The sequence below is a fragment of the Branchiostoma belcheri genome, unplaced genomic scaffold, assembly GCF_001625305.1.
Source record: "Branchiostoma belcheri isolate BF01 breed outbred unplaced genomic scaffold, Haploidv18h27 scaffold5, whole genome shotgun sequence".
In the NCBI taxonomy this organism is placed as follows: Eukaryota; Metazoa; Chordata; class Leptocardii; order Amphioxiformes; family Branchiostomatidae; genus Branchiostoma; species Branchiostoma belcheri.
In genome coordinates this window covers 7,668,465-7,683,321 of record NW_017804131.1, presented here as the reverse complement: position 1 = coordinate 7,683,321, position 14,857 = coordinate 7,668,465, and the positions used below count along the sequence as shown (strand labels likewise).

At 42.7% G+C, this 14,857-nt stretch overlaps 1 protein-coding gene across 1 annotated transcript in view; it reads left to right on the top strand.

Moving 5' to 3' along the window:
* LOC109480104 (rho guanine nucleotide exchange factor 10-like) overlaps positions 1 to 14,857 on the top strand; it is a 52,192-nt gene that overhangs the window by 18,586 nt on the left and 18,749 nt on the right. The window contains exons 11-16 of the mRNA XM_019782259.1: positions 333 to 425; positions 1,802 to 1,972; positions 2,682 to 2,732; positions 3,738 to 3,829; positions 9,974 to 10,149; positions 12,942 to 13,057. Of these exons, the coding sequence (XP_019637818.1) occupies positions 333 to 425; positions 1,802 to 1,972; positions 2,682 to 2,732; positions 3,738 to 3,829; positions 9,974 to 10,149; positions 12,942 to 13,057 (699 nt within the window). The remainder of the gene's footprint in view (positions 1 to 332; positions 426 to 1,801; positions 1,973 to 2,681; positions 2,733 to 3,737; positions 3,830 to 9,973; positions 10,150 to 12,941; positions 13,058 to 14,857) is intronic.

The following is a 14,857-nucleotide window of genomic DNA, read 5'->3' as shown; positions in this document are numbered from 1 at the left end:
CCGCCCCCCTTGCCCCCCCGCTGCCGCCGCCACTGGACCTGTCACTCTGGTCTTCCTTAGTAGACTGACCCAGTGAAGCTTGTGACGTGGCTTCTTTGAAAGTGAAAGTGAAAATACAGTCAACACTGTATTTTGTACACTGTTAGTAACATACATGTATTGGTAGATGGGGTGCTTTTGTTTGATCATAAGGAAACCATAACCATGATGGTGTTATGTACTAAAATTTGTTTTTAAGTACATGTACATGTAATGATATGATAAAAATTTATACTGCTCTAATTTGTGTATACTAACCTGAGCATCTCTTTGTTGTACATTGTACTTGCCAGGCTCGTCAGGCCAGCAGTGGAGACAGACTGAGTCTGTATGGACTGATGCTGAAACCTGTGCAGAGATTTCCACAGTTCATTCTGCTGCTACAGGTGTGTATGCAGTGTTTTACTGTAACAGTTTATCTAATAGTGAGGAACATTTGGAGGCGGCATGGAAAAGTAGTCTTTCACATTAGAGAGTTTAAAAAGGACAAAAGGACACAAGAAATCTGGTAACAAAGTAAAATATAGAAAATATGGAAGAAGAAATGGCCCAAATTAATAAAGAGAATAGGCCACCAAAGTTACAATATTGTTGACTATAGACATTCTTGAAATATCCTTGATGACTATCAGCTATAACACTTTCATGGCCCTTTTGCCTAAAAAGAACTATGCTGATTGGGTTAGAATTATGTAGGAAATTGATAGATCACATATTGAAATACTTTCCATAAAATGCTGCTTTACTGTACCTCTTTTTTGGCAATGCCTCAGAGGAGGGGCCAATATCTTAGCCTCCATAGCATGCCAAAAACTGGGGGTTTCAGGGGTCTTCAGGGTTTTTGGGAGCTTTTATACGCTATTTTCTGATTGCATATACTTTAGACAACATAGCCGGACTGATAGAACTGGGCTAATCAGAAAACAGCCAATGACCACCTTGGTTGGGTTAAGGAGGCCTAGGCTGATATTCATGTTCGAGTTCGGGCGTGTGTCTGCACGATGACCACAAACATGTTTCGAACCCGAATCATGTTCCACCATGTTCGATATGACGTCATTCGAATAGAACGCGTGTTCAAATTCGGGGTTACCGGCGGTCATTTGTATGTTTCCCCTGTAAACCCGCGTTGTTACGCATTTTATTCACGGAGTATGACTTAAACGGCTTTACGCGCAGCTGAAAACAGCATAATTGATCTTTAGAGTAATCTATGTTTACGTATTATCACTTTTTTTATCAAATTTGTCCGAGGCTATTTTGCATATAAGTCGATATATTTTAACTGTGGCAATTTTTTAACGAAAAATGACAGAAAAATAGCTGTTTCTGTCGTTTTTGGCCCAAAAAAACAATGTAAGTGTCATTTAAAACAAAATAGCCTCGGACAAAAATGATAGATAGGGGGTTGACTTTCTACTTGTAAAATATCATGATGAAAGGTGTTGTTACCGCTTGCGCGTAAAGCCATGAAGTAAACAGCCTTTTTTTAACCAAAATGTTGATTTTTAACCCAAAAATCCAGAAGTAGTAAAAACAAAATAACATTTATTCAATTTGTTTCAAGTACTACTATAACTGTGTAAAGTTTAGTTGTGGTGCGACCAAGCTATCAAAAGTTACAGGCATAATAATTATGTATGAAATACTACTCATAGTATGCCATAGGCTGCCTTAACCCAACCGAGACCAAACCCCCAGTTCTATAAGCCTGCTACGGAGGCTACCAATATCTTATGTATTGTGGAATTTTGAATTTCAGGACATGTTAAAGAACACTCCCAAGGGTCACCCGGACAGGCTGTCCCTGCAGTTAGCGCTCACACAGCTAGAGACCCTCGCTGAGAAGCTGAACGAGCACAAGAGGGAGACAGAGACCAAGTACGAGGTCAAACAGATCTCCAGGAACATGAATGTCAAGTTCGCTACAAAGGTCAGGTTTTATCTTGGAATGAGTGAATGAATGAGTGAGTGGGTGAGTGAGTGAGTGAGTGAGTGAGTGAGTGAGTGAGTTAGTGAGTGAGTGAGTTAGTGAGTGAGTGAGTTAGTGAGTGAGTGAATGAATAGTTATTATTGATTTGATTTGATTTGATTTGATTTGATTTATTGAAACTGCAACAGTGCAATAAATGTGGGACACAGGCAGCCGTTGCTGGTGTTGTGTCCCACACATAGAATATAAGACAGGACTATACTCATTTTCACTTAAGTTAAGTGGGGAAAGTCGTGCAAAAGTGCCTTTCCCAATGGCACAAGATCGGTGGCATGTCTCTTGGTTCCAAGTCGAGTACTCTGCCGTTGCGCCACATGACCCAACTGTTTTGTTTTCAGAATGTCTGTGCGTTTGCTTGTGTTTCTGTAGTCATTTCTACATGTTAGACATGTCTGTGACACTGACAGGAAGTTAGGTCAAAGGTCCAAGAAAAGGTTACCGCACTTCCTTCAATTTTCTGCTATATACATGTCTGTTGCCTACACAGGGAGACAGTGCATGGAAAAATACAAAATATTACACAGAATCAGTGAAAAATTGGTTAAAAATTAGTAAAATATTTCATGGAAGTATGACTATGAGATCTTTAATTTCTTGTTTGAATTTCTTAAGGAAAGTCTAATTTGAATCTTTATCCCATTTTTTACAGACCCCCACGGGAGCTCGCTACATGGTCAGACAAGATGACATGGTCCAAACAGTAAGTCAATGCAGTTGAGCTACATTTGTAGACTCAGAGCTGCAGGTATTAAGGTGTATAGAATGTATCCTATCCCAAAAAATTTTAGTGTTACCCAAAAATTAAGGAGACACCTCACTAAGCTTGTTTTGGGGCTGTTTTAAATGCTTCAAGTTTAAAAAGATGACAAAAACCAGCTAAGAAATGGCAGTAAATGTCAATCCAGAATATTCTTAATATGTTCTGCCACTATGAAATTGCATTGCCTTTAACATTTAAATGCTGAAATCAAGTAAACTTGATTTTGTTAGGAAAAGCACATCTATAAAGATTCCTATCATGAAAGTTCATCTGTGTTGGTAGTTACATGTTTAAAGTTAAAACTTTTGGTCCAACACAAAGAATTCTCTTCGACCAGCTTTCGACCAGTCACTCTGGTCTTCCTCAGTAGACTGACCCAGTGAGGCTTGTCACATGGCTTCTTTGAAGTGTGACGTCAACACTGGGTCAAAGGTATCTGGCAGACGATGTCGGCCCCGTGGCAGTTCAATGTAGGGTGATGGGCCCTGATGTATATGGCTTCCTTCACCCGTCTCAAGAAATAGTCTTGTTCAGTGTCTAAAATCCTTACAGTGTCAAGTGAAACAAAATGTCCGGGTGACTCTATGTGGATGTGCTGCCAGTTCACAGGTATCACAACACCACATAGAGTCACCCGGACATTTTGTTTCACTTGACACTGTAAGGATTTACTGGTTCAGTCTACTGAGGAAGACAGAGTGACTGGTCGAAAGCTCAAGGTGAGAGAAATTTTTGTGTTGGACCAAAAGTTTTAACTTTAAACTTGTAACTACCAACACAGATGAACTTTCATGATAGTAAACTTGATTTTGTTAGGAAAAGCATGACTTTTTTGTCTATAAAGATTCCATTACCGAATCTGTGCACGAAATCTGTTCACAGTTGAAGTATGTGTGCCATGCCCGTGACCCTGCCAGTCCTTACAGTGGGTTTTCCTCTTTAAAGGTGTACAACGAGCGAGGAGAGGTGCAGAAGACCAAGTCTCGCAGGCTCTTCATGATGAACGACATGCTCGTGTGTGCCACTGTTCTCCCAAGGTAGGTACAGTGTTTGTTTGTTTCGCATAACCGGTAAACTGCCTTTAGGCATAACACACCAGTTTTGTACATGTACGCACATTTACAAGCTGTGTAAGACCGGACTGTAAGGTTTGAACCACTCACACCGGGAAGGACCCCTACTCTTTTTGATAAGTGCGGTGGGTTCTTTAATGTGCATGGGGTGTGGCTCTCCCCAAACATGGGACCTCCATTTAACGTCCTATCCGAGGGATGTCCCTAACCAAAGCTAGGTACTACTCATTTCCACCTGTGTGAAGTGAGGAAAGTCCTGTATTTCCCAAGGGCACAAGTCAGTGACATGGGCAGGATTCGAACCCGCGACCTCTTGGGTGTGAGCCGAACACGCTACTGACTGCGCCACATGACCCAGAGTGTATCTCAGGTGCAGGGTATAATCTACACAACTGAATCTACTTACAAATGTTAGGGGTATAATCTACTGAAACATGCCTGTTATGCCCAAATGTTAGACCACTCTCGACAAAGCACTCAAATGACAGTTACGGTACCAATTATACCTGCACACTCCCTATTTGGGTATATCATTTACCTTATGCAGTATTTCCTATGCTTATCGCTAGGTGGCGCACGTGTACAAAGCTCTAATCGCAAAGCATCACGGGATATCATGACGTAATGACATTGTTCGCCGCCATTTTCCTTGTGCGTTCGCAGAGGGGTGCACGTTCGTTTCCCTACTCCTTATTTTTTCGGATTTTCTTTCAGCGTTAGGCCCAAAAAGAGGGATAAAACGAAGTCTTCTGCCCACGAGGGCGATTCAGGTAGCCTTTCGGAGGACCAGACGGGTCGTAACGGCAAGGGAAGCGGCCTGTTTCCCAACGCTAGTCAGGAAAAATTCCTGGCCGTGGAAAATACAGGCGTGTCTCAACATGCCTCCGGACAGGAGGAAGAGGAGTCGGGTGAACGAAAAGTCCCCGCTCCTACAGCTGGAGGTTCGGAGGAAAAAGAGAAGAACTCCAACCTCATTCCGCCGCTTGGGAGCGAAATGCCCCTTCGGCGTTGGCACCGGGAACATCCGCCGCTTGGGAGCGAAATGCCCCTTCGGCGTTGGCACCGGGAACATCGGTCAAGGAAGGAGACGGCGCGGAGCTGCCGCCGCCCCGGCCTAAATTTCCTCCGGACTCGGAGGAGTTGGGCTCCCCGACCGTGCCGAAGCTTGGTGGGGAATAGTCTCCTCCACCCCCACCTCCATCAGAAACACCCTTCCCGCCTGGATTCGACGCTGCCTCTTTTCTTCAGTGGATCAGTTCCAGCTTGGGACTTCCTCAGGCGTCCAGTTCATCCCGTCAACCTCGGGACGTTGACGGGGCGGTAGCGTCGACCAGCCGAGCCGGTGTAGTCGGTTCCGGCGAGAGCATCCAGGTTCTGAAGTGGAAGAGTGTTCGGAGGAAGGAAAAAAAATCACTTTTTCTGACTCTGACGAAGGTAACTCCTTGTCGTTTGATAATCCTACGATAATAACTTCAAATAAGTATTTGGAGGAACCGGTGGGGAAATCGGTCTTGAAGACTTGTTTCATATCTTGTTTCATGTCCTTCCCACACATTTCACGTCTATACTGAGTCATAGTAGAGGAAGCTGATCCCAAAAAACACCAAAGACGATTCTATCGCTTTGCAAACAGCATCGGGTTTAGAGGATGGTCTGAACCCTTAGTGAAGAGAGGAAGGAAAACTTTTCCCACTCCACCTAATGTTGAATTAGCACTTCGGGCGCCGATTCTAGACCCAGTAGTGGCTAATATGATCAAGCATGATACCGTAAACACTGATAAGAATTTTAGTGATTGCCAGGATAAGATGCTCATGGCTGCTAACCTTTTAGTAGAGTTGTTGGCAGCAGTTAAACTCCGAATTTGTGAGTAAAGTCCTCAAAAATGTAGCGACCTGCTCGGGAACTTCAGATTCTTCCCCTTCTTAATTTGGAGACACCTTTTTGGAGAAGGTTAATTCAGCCGATTAGGCTAGACGCACTTTGAGTAAGGCTTATAAGTCAGCCCCTTCGAGCACTTCTAGGGCTAGGGACAGTTTTCAGTCCAACCGTTCAAAGTTTAACTATAGCTACAACAAGTACTCCAAAAACTCAAAGGGTTACATTTTTCGTCCCTACAACAACAACAATGCTAGACCATGGTCAAATGCCGGGGGTAAGAAAACCTCGGGGTTTCGTTCAGCGCAGGGCACAAAAGGCCCAAACAAACAGTAGCTCTTCCTCGTCATCAGACTCTGCTCTGTTCTCCGGTTCAACACGCAGGGCGAACAGCTTTTTTCATGGAAAACTGGGAGTCCACTCCGGTTCAGTTCGTCCAGCCGGTCACAAATATATCTGGGGAGGACAGAGCAAAGGTTGTAGACGAGGAAGTGCACAGTATGTTGGAGAAAGGTGCAGGGGTCCAAAATCGAACCCTGCGAGAGCCAATATGTTCTACGATTTTTCTAGTCCCGAAAGCTCGGGGAGGCTGGAGACCAGTTATAAACCTAAGTCTTTAAACAAGTTGTTCTGAAACGTACTTGCAAGTTCGAAGGGATAAACCTAGTCTAAGAGTTGTGAAAAAAAAGGAGATTTTCTAGCAACTATAGATCTAAAGGATGCGTACTTTACCATCTCAATAGCTCAGGGCGATCGAAAATTCCTTCGTTTTTCGTGGAGAGGAGTTCTTTGGGAATTTCAGTGTCTTCCCCTCGGTCTGACGTCGGCGACGAGGGTATTTACCAAGGTTTTGCGGCCGATTGTGCCCATTCTAAGGAGACAAGGATTACTAGTAGTAGTTTTCCTAGACGACTTACTGATCATTGCAAGGTCGAGGGAACAATGCTTAGAGCACATTGCTATAGCCAGAGAGCTTCTAGAGCAACTCGGGTTGTTCTCAACCTGGAGAAGTCGCAGTTGGTACCGTCTCAGGTAGCGATTTTCCTAGGCCTTGTTCTCGATTCTCGTACTTTGACAATTTACCTAACGAAGACAAGTTAGACAAGGTAGTGAGTTCTTGCCAATCACTTCTAGAACAGGAGGTGATATGTACCAGGCAGCTAGCCAGCGTGGTGGGGCTGTTAGAGTCCACCAAGCAAGCCATTCTTCCCGGGCTCTGCAACAGCTTCTCAATTTCAGCATAAAGAAGCCGGGAAAAATTCGACTCTTCAGTCAGTCCAACCCCAGATGCAGTAAAAGATCTACAGTGGTGGATCAGTCATGTGCGCGAAGTAAACGGTCGCAGAGTCTTTGTTCCGTCAGACTCAGACCTGACAATTTGCACGGATGCCTCACTGGAGGGATGGGGCGCGCATTGCAATGGTCAGGAGACAGGCGGGCGCTGGTCACAGACAGAAGCGCGCATGCACATCAATTGGCCAGAGTTGAAAGCGGCCTTCCTGGCGCTAAGAAGCTTTGTGAGCGCAGATACTCAGCATGTTCTGCTAAGGCTGGACAACACAACAGCCGTTGCATGTGTGAATCACATGGGGGGAACAAGGTCGCCAGATCTGGCAGCCTTGGCCCTGGAGATGTGGTCGTGGGCCCTGGAAAGAGGCCTGACGTTGTCTGCAACTCACGTTCCCGGATTGACAAACACCCTAGCGGACAGGTGTTCGCAGGTTTTTTCTGGACAAGGTAGAGTGGCAACTGAACCGCTCAGTTTTTCCTGTCATTGAACAATTGGACAGGCAATGCATTGACAGTAGATCTGTTTGCGTCTCGTATGAACGCTCAGCTGAAGGAGTTTGTCTCTTGGCACCCAGAACCAGAGGCCATGTCGGTGGATGACGTAAACATTCACTGAGGCAACCTGGGGCTAGCGCATGCCTTTCCCCGCTTCAACCTAGTGTTCAAGGTACTGAGGAAAGTCCAGTCAGACGTAGCAATAGTGATTTTGATACCTCCAGTTTGGAAGTCTCAGGCTTGGTACCCCAAGGTGTTGAACATGTTGTTCGAGAGTCCGGTTCTCCTGCCACAGAGCTGGGATCTGCTGTTCCTGCCGCACAACAGGAGACCCCATCCGCTGTTGCCAGATCTGATGCTTGCCGCGTGGCCAAGATCAGGCGACAGTTGCAGGGTCGGGGCCTTTCGGCAGGGGCTTCAGACCTCATCCTCTCGGCTTGGAGAGAAAGCACTTCTAGACAGTATCAGTCAGCATGGGCTCAGTGGGCCAGCTGGTGTGATAGAAGGAAGATTGATCCAGTTTGCGGCTCTATAGAGAGCGTAGTAGAATATCTTGAATGGATGTTCCGACAGAACTACTGCTATACATTGTATGTCAATTGGGGTGGCTCGTTCTGCGATCTCGTCTGTACACTTACCAGTAGACCATTGTAATGTGGGTAGTCACCCTCTAGTGTCCAAACTGATGAGAGGTCTGTTTCACAAACGTCCTCCTTGTCCAAGATATGTTTCAACATGGGACGTCAGTCGGGTCCTAGAGTACCTTCTGCATTGTTGCCAAGCTAATAGTCTTAGTTTGAAACAGCTGTTTCATAAGTTGGTAACACTAGCGGCATTGGTGTCAGCCGACAGAGGTCAGACTTTAGCGGCGCTTGACTTGAGATTCATAAAAAAAAAAAAAAAAATGTAGAAACGGTGTTTTCTTGGACAATTCCTACCCTGCTGAAACTTCTAGACCAGGGAAACCTGCCAGAAAGTGTTTTTGGGCGGCCTTCCCGCAGGACAGGCGCTTGTGTGCCTTCACATACCTGAAAGAATATCTAAGGCGGACTTCTTCCCTTCGGAAAGAAGGGGGGGGGAGCAGAAGTTGTTCATATCGTTCAGCAGACCACACAGGCCAGTTGGTTCTGCGACCCTGGCCAGGTGGGTTAAGTCAGTGTTAGGCACGGCAGGTGTTGACACAGCAACTTTCTCAGCTCATTCCACTCGAGGAGCATCCACTTCAGCTGCTACAGCTGCTGGGGTGTCTCTACATAGCATCATGAATGCAGCGGACTGGTCACGAGAGTCTACCTTCCTGAAGTACTACAGGAGGGACAACAACCAACACACGTTTGGCCAGGCTGTGCTGTCCACGGCTCTGAAGTCTGCATAAGGTAAATGATATACCCAAATAGGGAGTGTGCAGGTATAATTGAGGATTAGGCAAATTGTACTTACCATGAAGGATAATCCCAATTATACCTCACACGAACTATTTGGGTATATCTTCCCACCCTTGCTGTTCTTCAGCTCCAAAGTAGCTGAAAATGCCCACCCATGGTGAACAGCACAGACTCTTTCTCGCACGTCGTCAAATGGCGGCGAACAATGTCATTACGTCATGATATCCCGTGATGCTTTGCGATTAGAGCTTTGTACACGTGCGCCACCTAGCGATAAGCATAGGAAATACTGCATAAGGTACATGTAAATGATATACCCAAATAGTTCGTGTGAGGTATAATTGGGATTATCCTTCATGGTAAGTACAATTTGCCTAATCCTCAATATTATTATAATAGTAACAAACACACCATGTACAAAGAGAAAGTTTACATGAAAGATTATTAGGTTAACTGGGCTCACTTCTACTTAGTATACTTCATCGTAGATGTGTACATGTACCATAGATAATTTTTAGCACACTTAGAGTATACACAATGTACATGGACAAAATGCAGTAGGTGTATGTGGATTTTCATTTGCTGCATTAACCGTTGCTACCTACCAAGTATAATTGAAAGAAATAATGGCAACAGTTTCTGAACAGTTTTTAGTATGATCCATACTTAGTAAATTCTGAGTAGTGCAGGTGAAATTTGTCTGATACAGACCTAGGCAACTTACAATCATTATAATGTTACCTGCACCAGTACAAACAGTGGAGTCTTGTGGCATAACAGCAGAGCATTTGCCTTGGAACCAAGAGGTCCCCGGTTTGAATCCTGCCATGTCACCAATCTTGTGCCCTTGGGAAAGGCACTTTACACGACTTTCCTGGATAGAGGTCTGGCAAACCCCATCTCGTTCTTGTATTAGCCACAAAAAGGCAGCAGAATCTTCAGCTAGTTTAAGGCAGCTGCCTCAAAATGAAAGAAGAAGAAGTACAGGTATGTAGAAAAATAATGCAGAGCCCTGATGTATATAATTCCTACATGTATGATTTTTTTTGGATCTCCCTAGATCTGAGAGCAGTGCCCGAGTGACAGCGGGGCCCCGGTACAAGATGAAGTGGAGCTCCCCGCTCTCCAAAGTGAAAGTGGAGGAGGGGGACATCCAGACCCTGCAGCAGGTTGCCATGGCAACAGCAGCTGGCGGGAAGAGCCCCCGCCCGCCCTCCGTCAGCGGCGCCAAACCAGGTCAGTCTCTGGCGGAGCTGTGAGAATGTTTAAAGTTATCTTAAAAGTACATCTGTGTTGGTAGAAGTCATTGTGAAGTTTCAACTGCAATATCCAACACAAGAAATTGGACTCACCCAAATTTTCCACAGTGTGACTGTACAACCCATATTTTCCACTGTATAACTACATGGATGTCGCGGAAGCGGTGGATTGCTCATTCCTTGAGAAAGACTGGAGTTGTACAGTCAAAAATTTGGGTGAGTCCAATTTCTTGAATGTGTTGGATATTGCAGTTCAAACTTGTTTCATAATGTTGAAAGTTGTTATCATTGTTTTCATACATCAATACTTGGCTTAAAGGTTACCATAATTTTGCCTTTAAGTAAATCACAGCTGTGGTATAATATTAAAATGGTGGATAGGATTAAATATTGCAAATTTTTATGGCTTTTATCATTATATTAATTATCTGAAAAGTATGATGCGCAATGAAATTTATTGCCTGAAATCAGTATGAAATGTTTGCTTTATAGGGCCATTTTGCATTTTTGGTATCGGATAACTGATTGGAGTAAAAAATTAATTTTTGTTTGTATTAAAAAAACAGACAAGAATCCTTGAATAAGCTGACACACACTCTAGGGACCAGGTGTATGAACAAAAATTCTATAAAAATTCTTGTATAAACTACATATTATTTTAATATAATTTACATTAGTTGGAGGCACTTAGTAATACCATTAATGATAAAAGAACAAGCTGTCAAAATTTTATTTATCCCTAAGATTTAAAAGAATACTTATTCTTTATCACTTCTTTTACATAATTTAGCAAATTGAGACCCCAAAGACTTTAGTATCACCATAAACTGTAAGTGTAACACTCTTCACAACTGATGCCTTGTCTTGATCTTTCTCCTTCTTCTGTCTCCATGTACATGTACACATGTGTCATGCATAGTTCCTTTCCAGATTTTCCACACTCTCCTTTGGCTAAAGCTTCTATCATTCCCCTTGTGGTATGTACAAGGCCTTTCCTATAGGGCTGTTCCATTTTGAAATGGTGGGGGGACTCAGGAATGTCTTTTGACCCAAGTGCCACTCAATTTTGGTTCAGTCCAATCCCTAAAGGCTCCCTTAGAAATTTATCTCTATTGGTATCAATGCTACCCCCCTCTATTTTAATTTGTAGCCTTGATTGTCATTTTTCCCTTTGAAGAATTCTTTATTGTCCCCCATAGCTTTTGAAATGGAACAGACCTAAACGCTTTTGAATCCTTTTCCCTTTTCTTCCATTTCTCTCAAGTCATTTGGATTCTTTTCTTGTCTTCTTCCATCACATTTGTCTTTTCTCTGCTCTAACTTGCTTGAACTAACCATTTTACTCTGGGCAAAATATATCACATGTTCACAATTTACTACTTGTTCATGCCCCCTTGTGACATTCACTGGTACTGCACATCCCGCCTGTCAAACTGCAAACTCACAACTTGGCTTGTTCTTTAACCAAAAAAAATTTGCTTATCTTTCCATCATGCAAAACCTAGTCTACTACCAAGTATCTTTCCCTCAACTTTTAACCCTCTTTCGATTCGTCTGTGGTCATGTGACCAGTTCCCATCATTCTTTGGTGTCACTTTGCGTGTCCCTTGTTCTGTCGCTGGTTTTGTGCGTTCTGCTTCTGTGCATGCCTCGCGCCACCTCGCTAATCTTCCTGGCTCTCACTCCGCTCCTCTTCCTAACCGTTTCCGAACAGTCGGGCGTAAAGCTGCAGGAGAAAGGGCGCAATGCTAGCATCAAACGGAGCGTGAGCGCGCCCGATATGGGCATTATGGGAAAGTGGAGGGAAAGACGACGGTGGAAAAATTCCCAGGAAAGGCCTAGGGGTTGTAGCATTCCAGGTTGGTTTGGGACTTCTTAGTTAGCATAATCTTACAACCCCATAAATTTTAGTGCACCCTCTAAGCTAGCAGAACTCATACATGTAGATACAAACTTACCTGTCTCTAGCTTCCTTTGCATCTTGTCTGTTTGCATTTTCACCTCTTCAAAAGTGTATAATATGCTAGACATGAATAAATGCAAGTCCTGTAGCTTTGCCTTTATGTTAAAGCTCTGTATTGTCGTGCCTTTGCTACAAGAGAGGGACATTTTTGGAATGCCAATCAATTTTGATAGAGTCTAGATTTGTACTTAAAAAGTTAGTTAAAAAAACATGAAGGTAAGCCGATTGAAATGTTCTACTTTTCAATTTGAATGTTACAGTTATTACAATATCTCAAGGTATCAGTTACATAAATTCTGTTTCTGTTGGACCAATAAGACCATGATTGTAAGTGTATGTTATACTAAACTTACATGAACTCTTTACATTGTAGTTAGTGGTAAAGGTTAACGTTACAGGGTAAACTTCTCTTTGAAGATTAGATTAAAGGCAGGTATTGTAATACAATCATTATATCACAATTGTGCAGGCTCATCCAGTCATTTTTCTGTAATCATAATATTTATTATTAATGTTCAAGTTAAAATAGGGACAAGTGTACAATAGCCACATACAACCAGTGTTGATCAATTTTTTTCTGATGGTTAAATCTCAAGAGTGTGCCTGTTGAGTTAACGTTTGAGTTTAGTTTATTTGTATCCACATACAAGTACATTGTTGTAGTTGCTATTCTTCCTGTGTTTGTATATTAATATGAAGTTATGTTCAACATGATATACAAGGCATCTATTTTAGAGCATCTATCTAATATATAATTTATATTTAATAATAAAAATATGAAAGAAAACTTGCTGGTTGTTTTTCAGACGCGATGTACGGCGGCCCGGTCCACCTCTACAAGGAGCGTGATGACCTCCTCTACGACCTGAACCTGGTTGGTCAGATTCAGAAATTGGTGGCGCAGTTCAGGGGTACCTATCATGTAGGTTAAACTGCCCTCCTTCCCTAATGCTTGGTAGATAGATAGATATACCCTGCTGGTATAAATGTATATAAAACAACATACAGTCAGTCAAACCTGCCTAGGAAAGCCACTCAGGGGACTGAGGTAGCCTGGTATCCCGTCTAATTGTGGTTGGGCAGGGGTCGAAAATACCCCTCTGTGTGCAACTTGGTGCAAGTAAATTTGGTGTCGTGCAACTATTTTTTTGCCGGAATGCACGGTGGTGCAAGTTTGCTTTATCCGCTGTTACAACCTGTAGAAATATCCAAATTATAAAGAACTGGAAAGGGAACAAGGAACCTGCCAGGAAAATGAAAATCCAGTCTTAAAATAAAAGAAGTTTACCTTAGTTTCTGTCCCTCTCATTTTGCAACAATTTTTTCCCATATTTTCGGTGCCGATAGTCATCTAGAAATCATGAAGAACAAGTTTACAGGCTGTGTTTAGTTTGGATCGAGCCGAAAATCACTGATTTTTTACACCATTAGTCACACTGTGATGCACGTAAATTTTCACTCGAAGTGAGAAACTACCGCCCAACAAAACATACCATTAGGTTCCCAGTGCTGTATTACTCTTTTGTTCTTGTGGTCAACCACGACAAACCACGATAAGACTGAGATACCAGGCTAGGGACCAAGGTAAAGTATTATTGGACAGGTGGCCTTCTTGAGCAGGTTGCTTAATGCTTGTGCCTATAGAAAAAAAGTTCGGAACTGGGAAAAGTTGCTGTAATGGCCAGGTGGATGGCTTGGGCAGGTTTGACAGTCACTGTGCTGTTAAACCTTGTTTATTTTGTTTTCCTTTTGCTTAAAGTTTGCTTTGCTTTACTTTGCTTTGCTTTGGGATTAATTTTGACAAGATCGAGTGCTTTATTTTCATTCTTAAAGTTTGATTTTGTCGAGTATACATTCATGTTTTATTCATTTTCATTGTATTTGAGGAAAGTTTCAAAGTTGTCTTTTTTCTTGCACTGTGCAACTTTCCTAAACTGGAGAGGACAACACAGGAAGATGTGGTTGTGCAAAAGCCATTCCCCTCGTTATAACAGACATTTCAGAAAACCCACCCTTTTTGTTTTCAGACCCCTTCTACACAGCAACATGGGAGTGAACCAGGGGTTTGTGGTTATTGTGTTGTTTCACCTTTTGAGTAGATAGTAGGGCTGAAGAGAGCTGACCAAATACACAATCATGGAAATGATGTCTCAATATGCTGTAGTCTAGTTGTGTGTGTGTGTGTGATTTGGTTATCATTGATGCTTTAAATTTTATGAAATTCAATATATTGCATGCATGCATTTATGCTTGATTTTGATAGCAGTTTGTTTGCAAACTGTAGTTTCTCAATGTAATCAACAATGCCTTTAAGTTTAAAATATTTAAAATTTGGTGGAGGGGGACATACAGTTTGTAAATCTTGATGATACTATTTGAAAATGAAATGTGATAGGTAAAGCACAGAAATGGCTTGAACAGTTCAGCTTGCTTGCTAATTTTGCACTGATTGCTTTTACATGTTTCACATGTAGTTTTACAACTCTGTAGATATTTGCTACACTCTTATCTTTTTTTAGCTTGCAATCACCTGTCCTGGAATTAGCTTCCATGCTGCACAGAAGATGACACAATTTCAAGATGACGCTGTCACACTGCCTGCATCCCCATCTAGAATTTTTTTTTTCGCTAAGGCCACACCAATTTAATTTCTTGGTTAACAGATTCGCCCGCTTCATTTTTTTCTGATTTGCAAAAAAAAATGAAAATTCAGAATCAACTG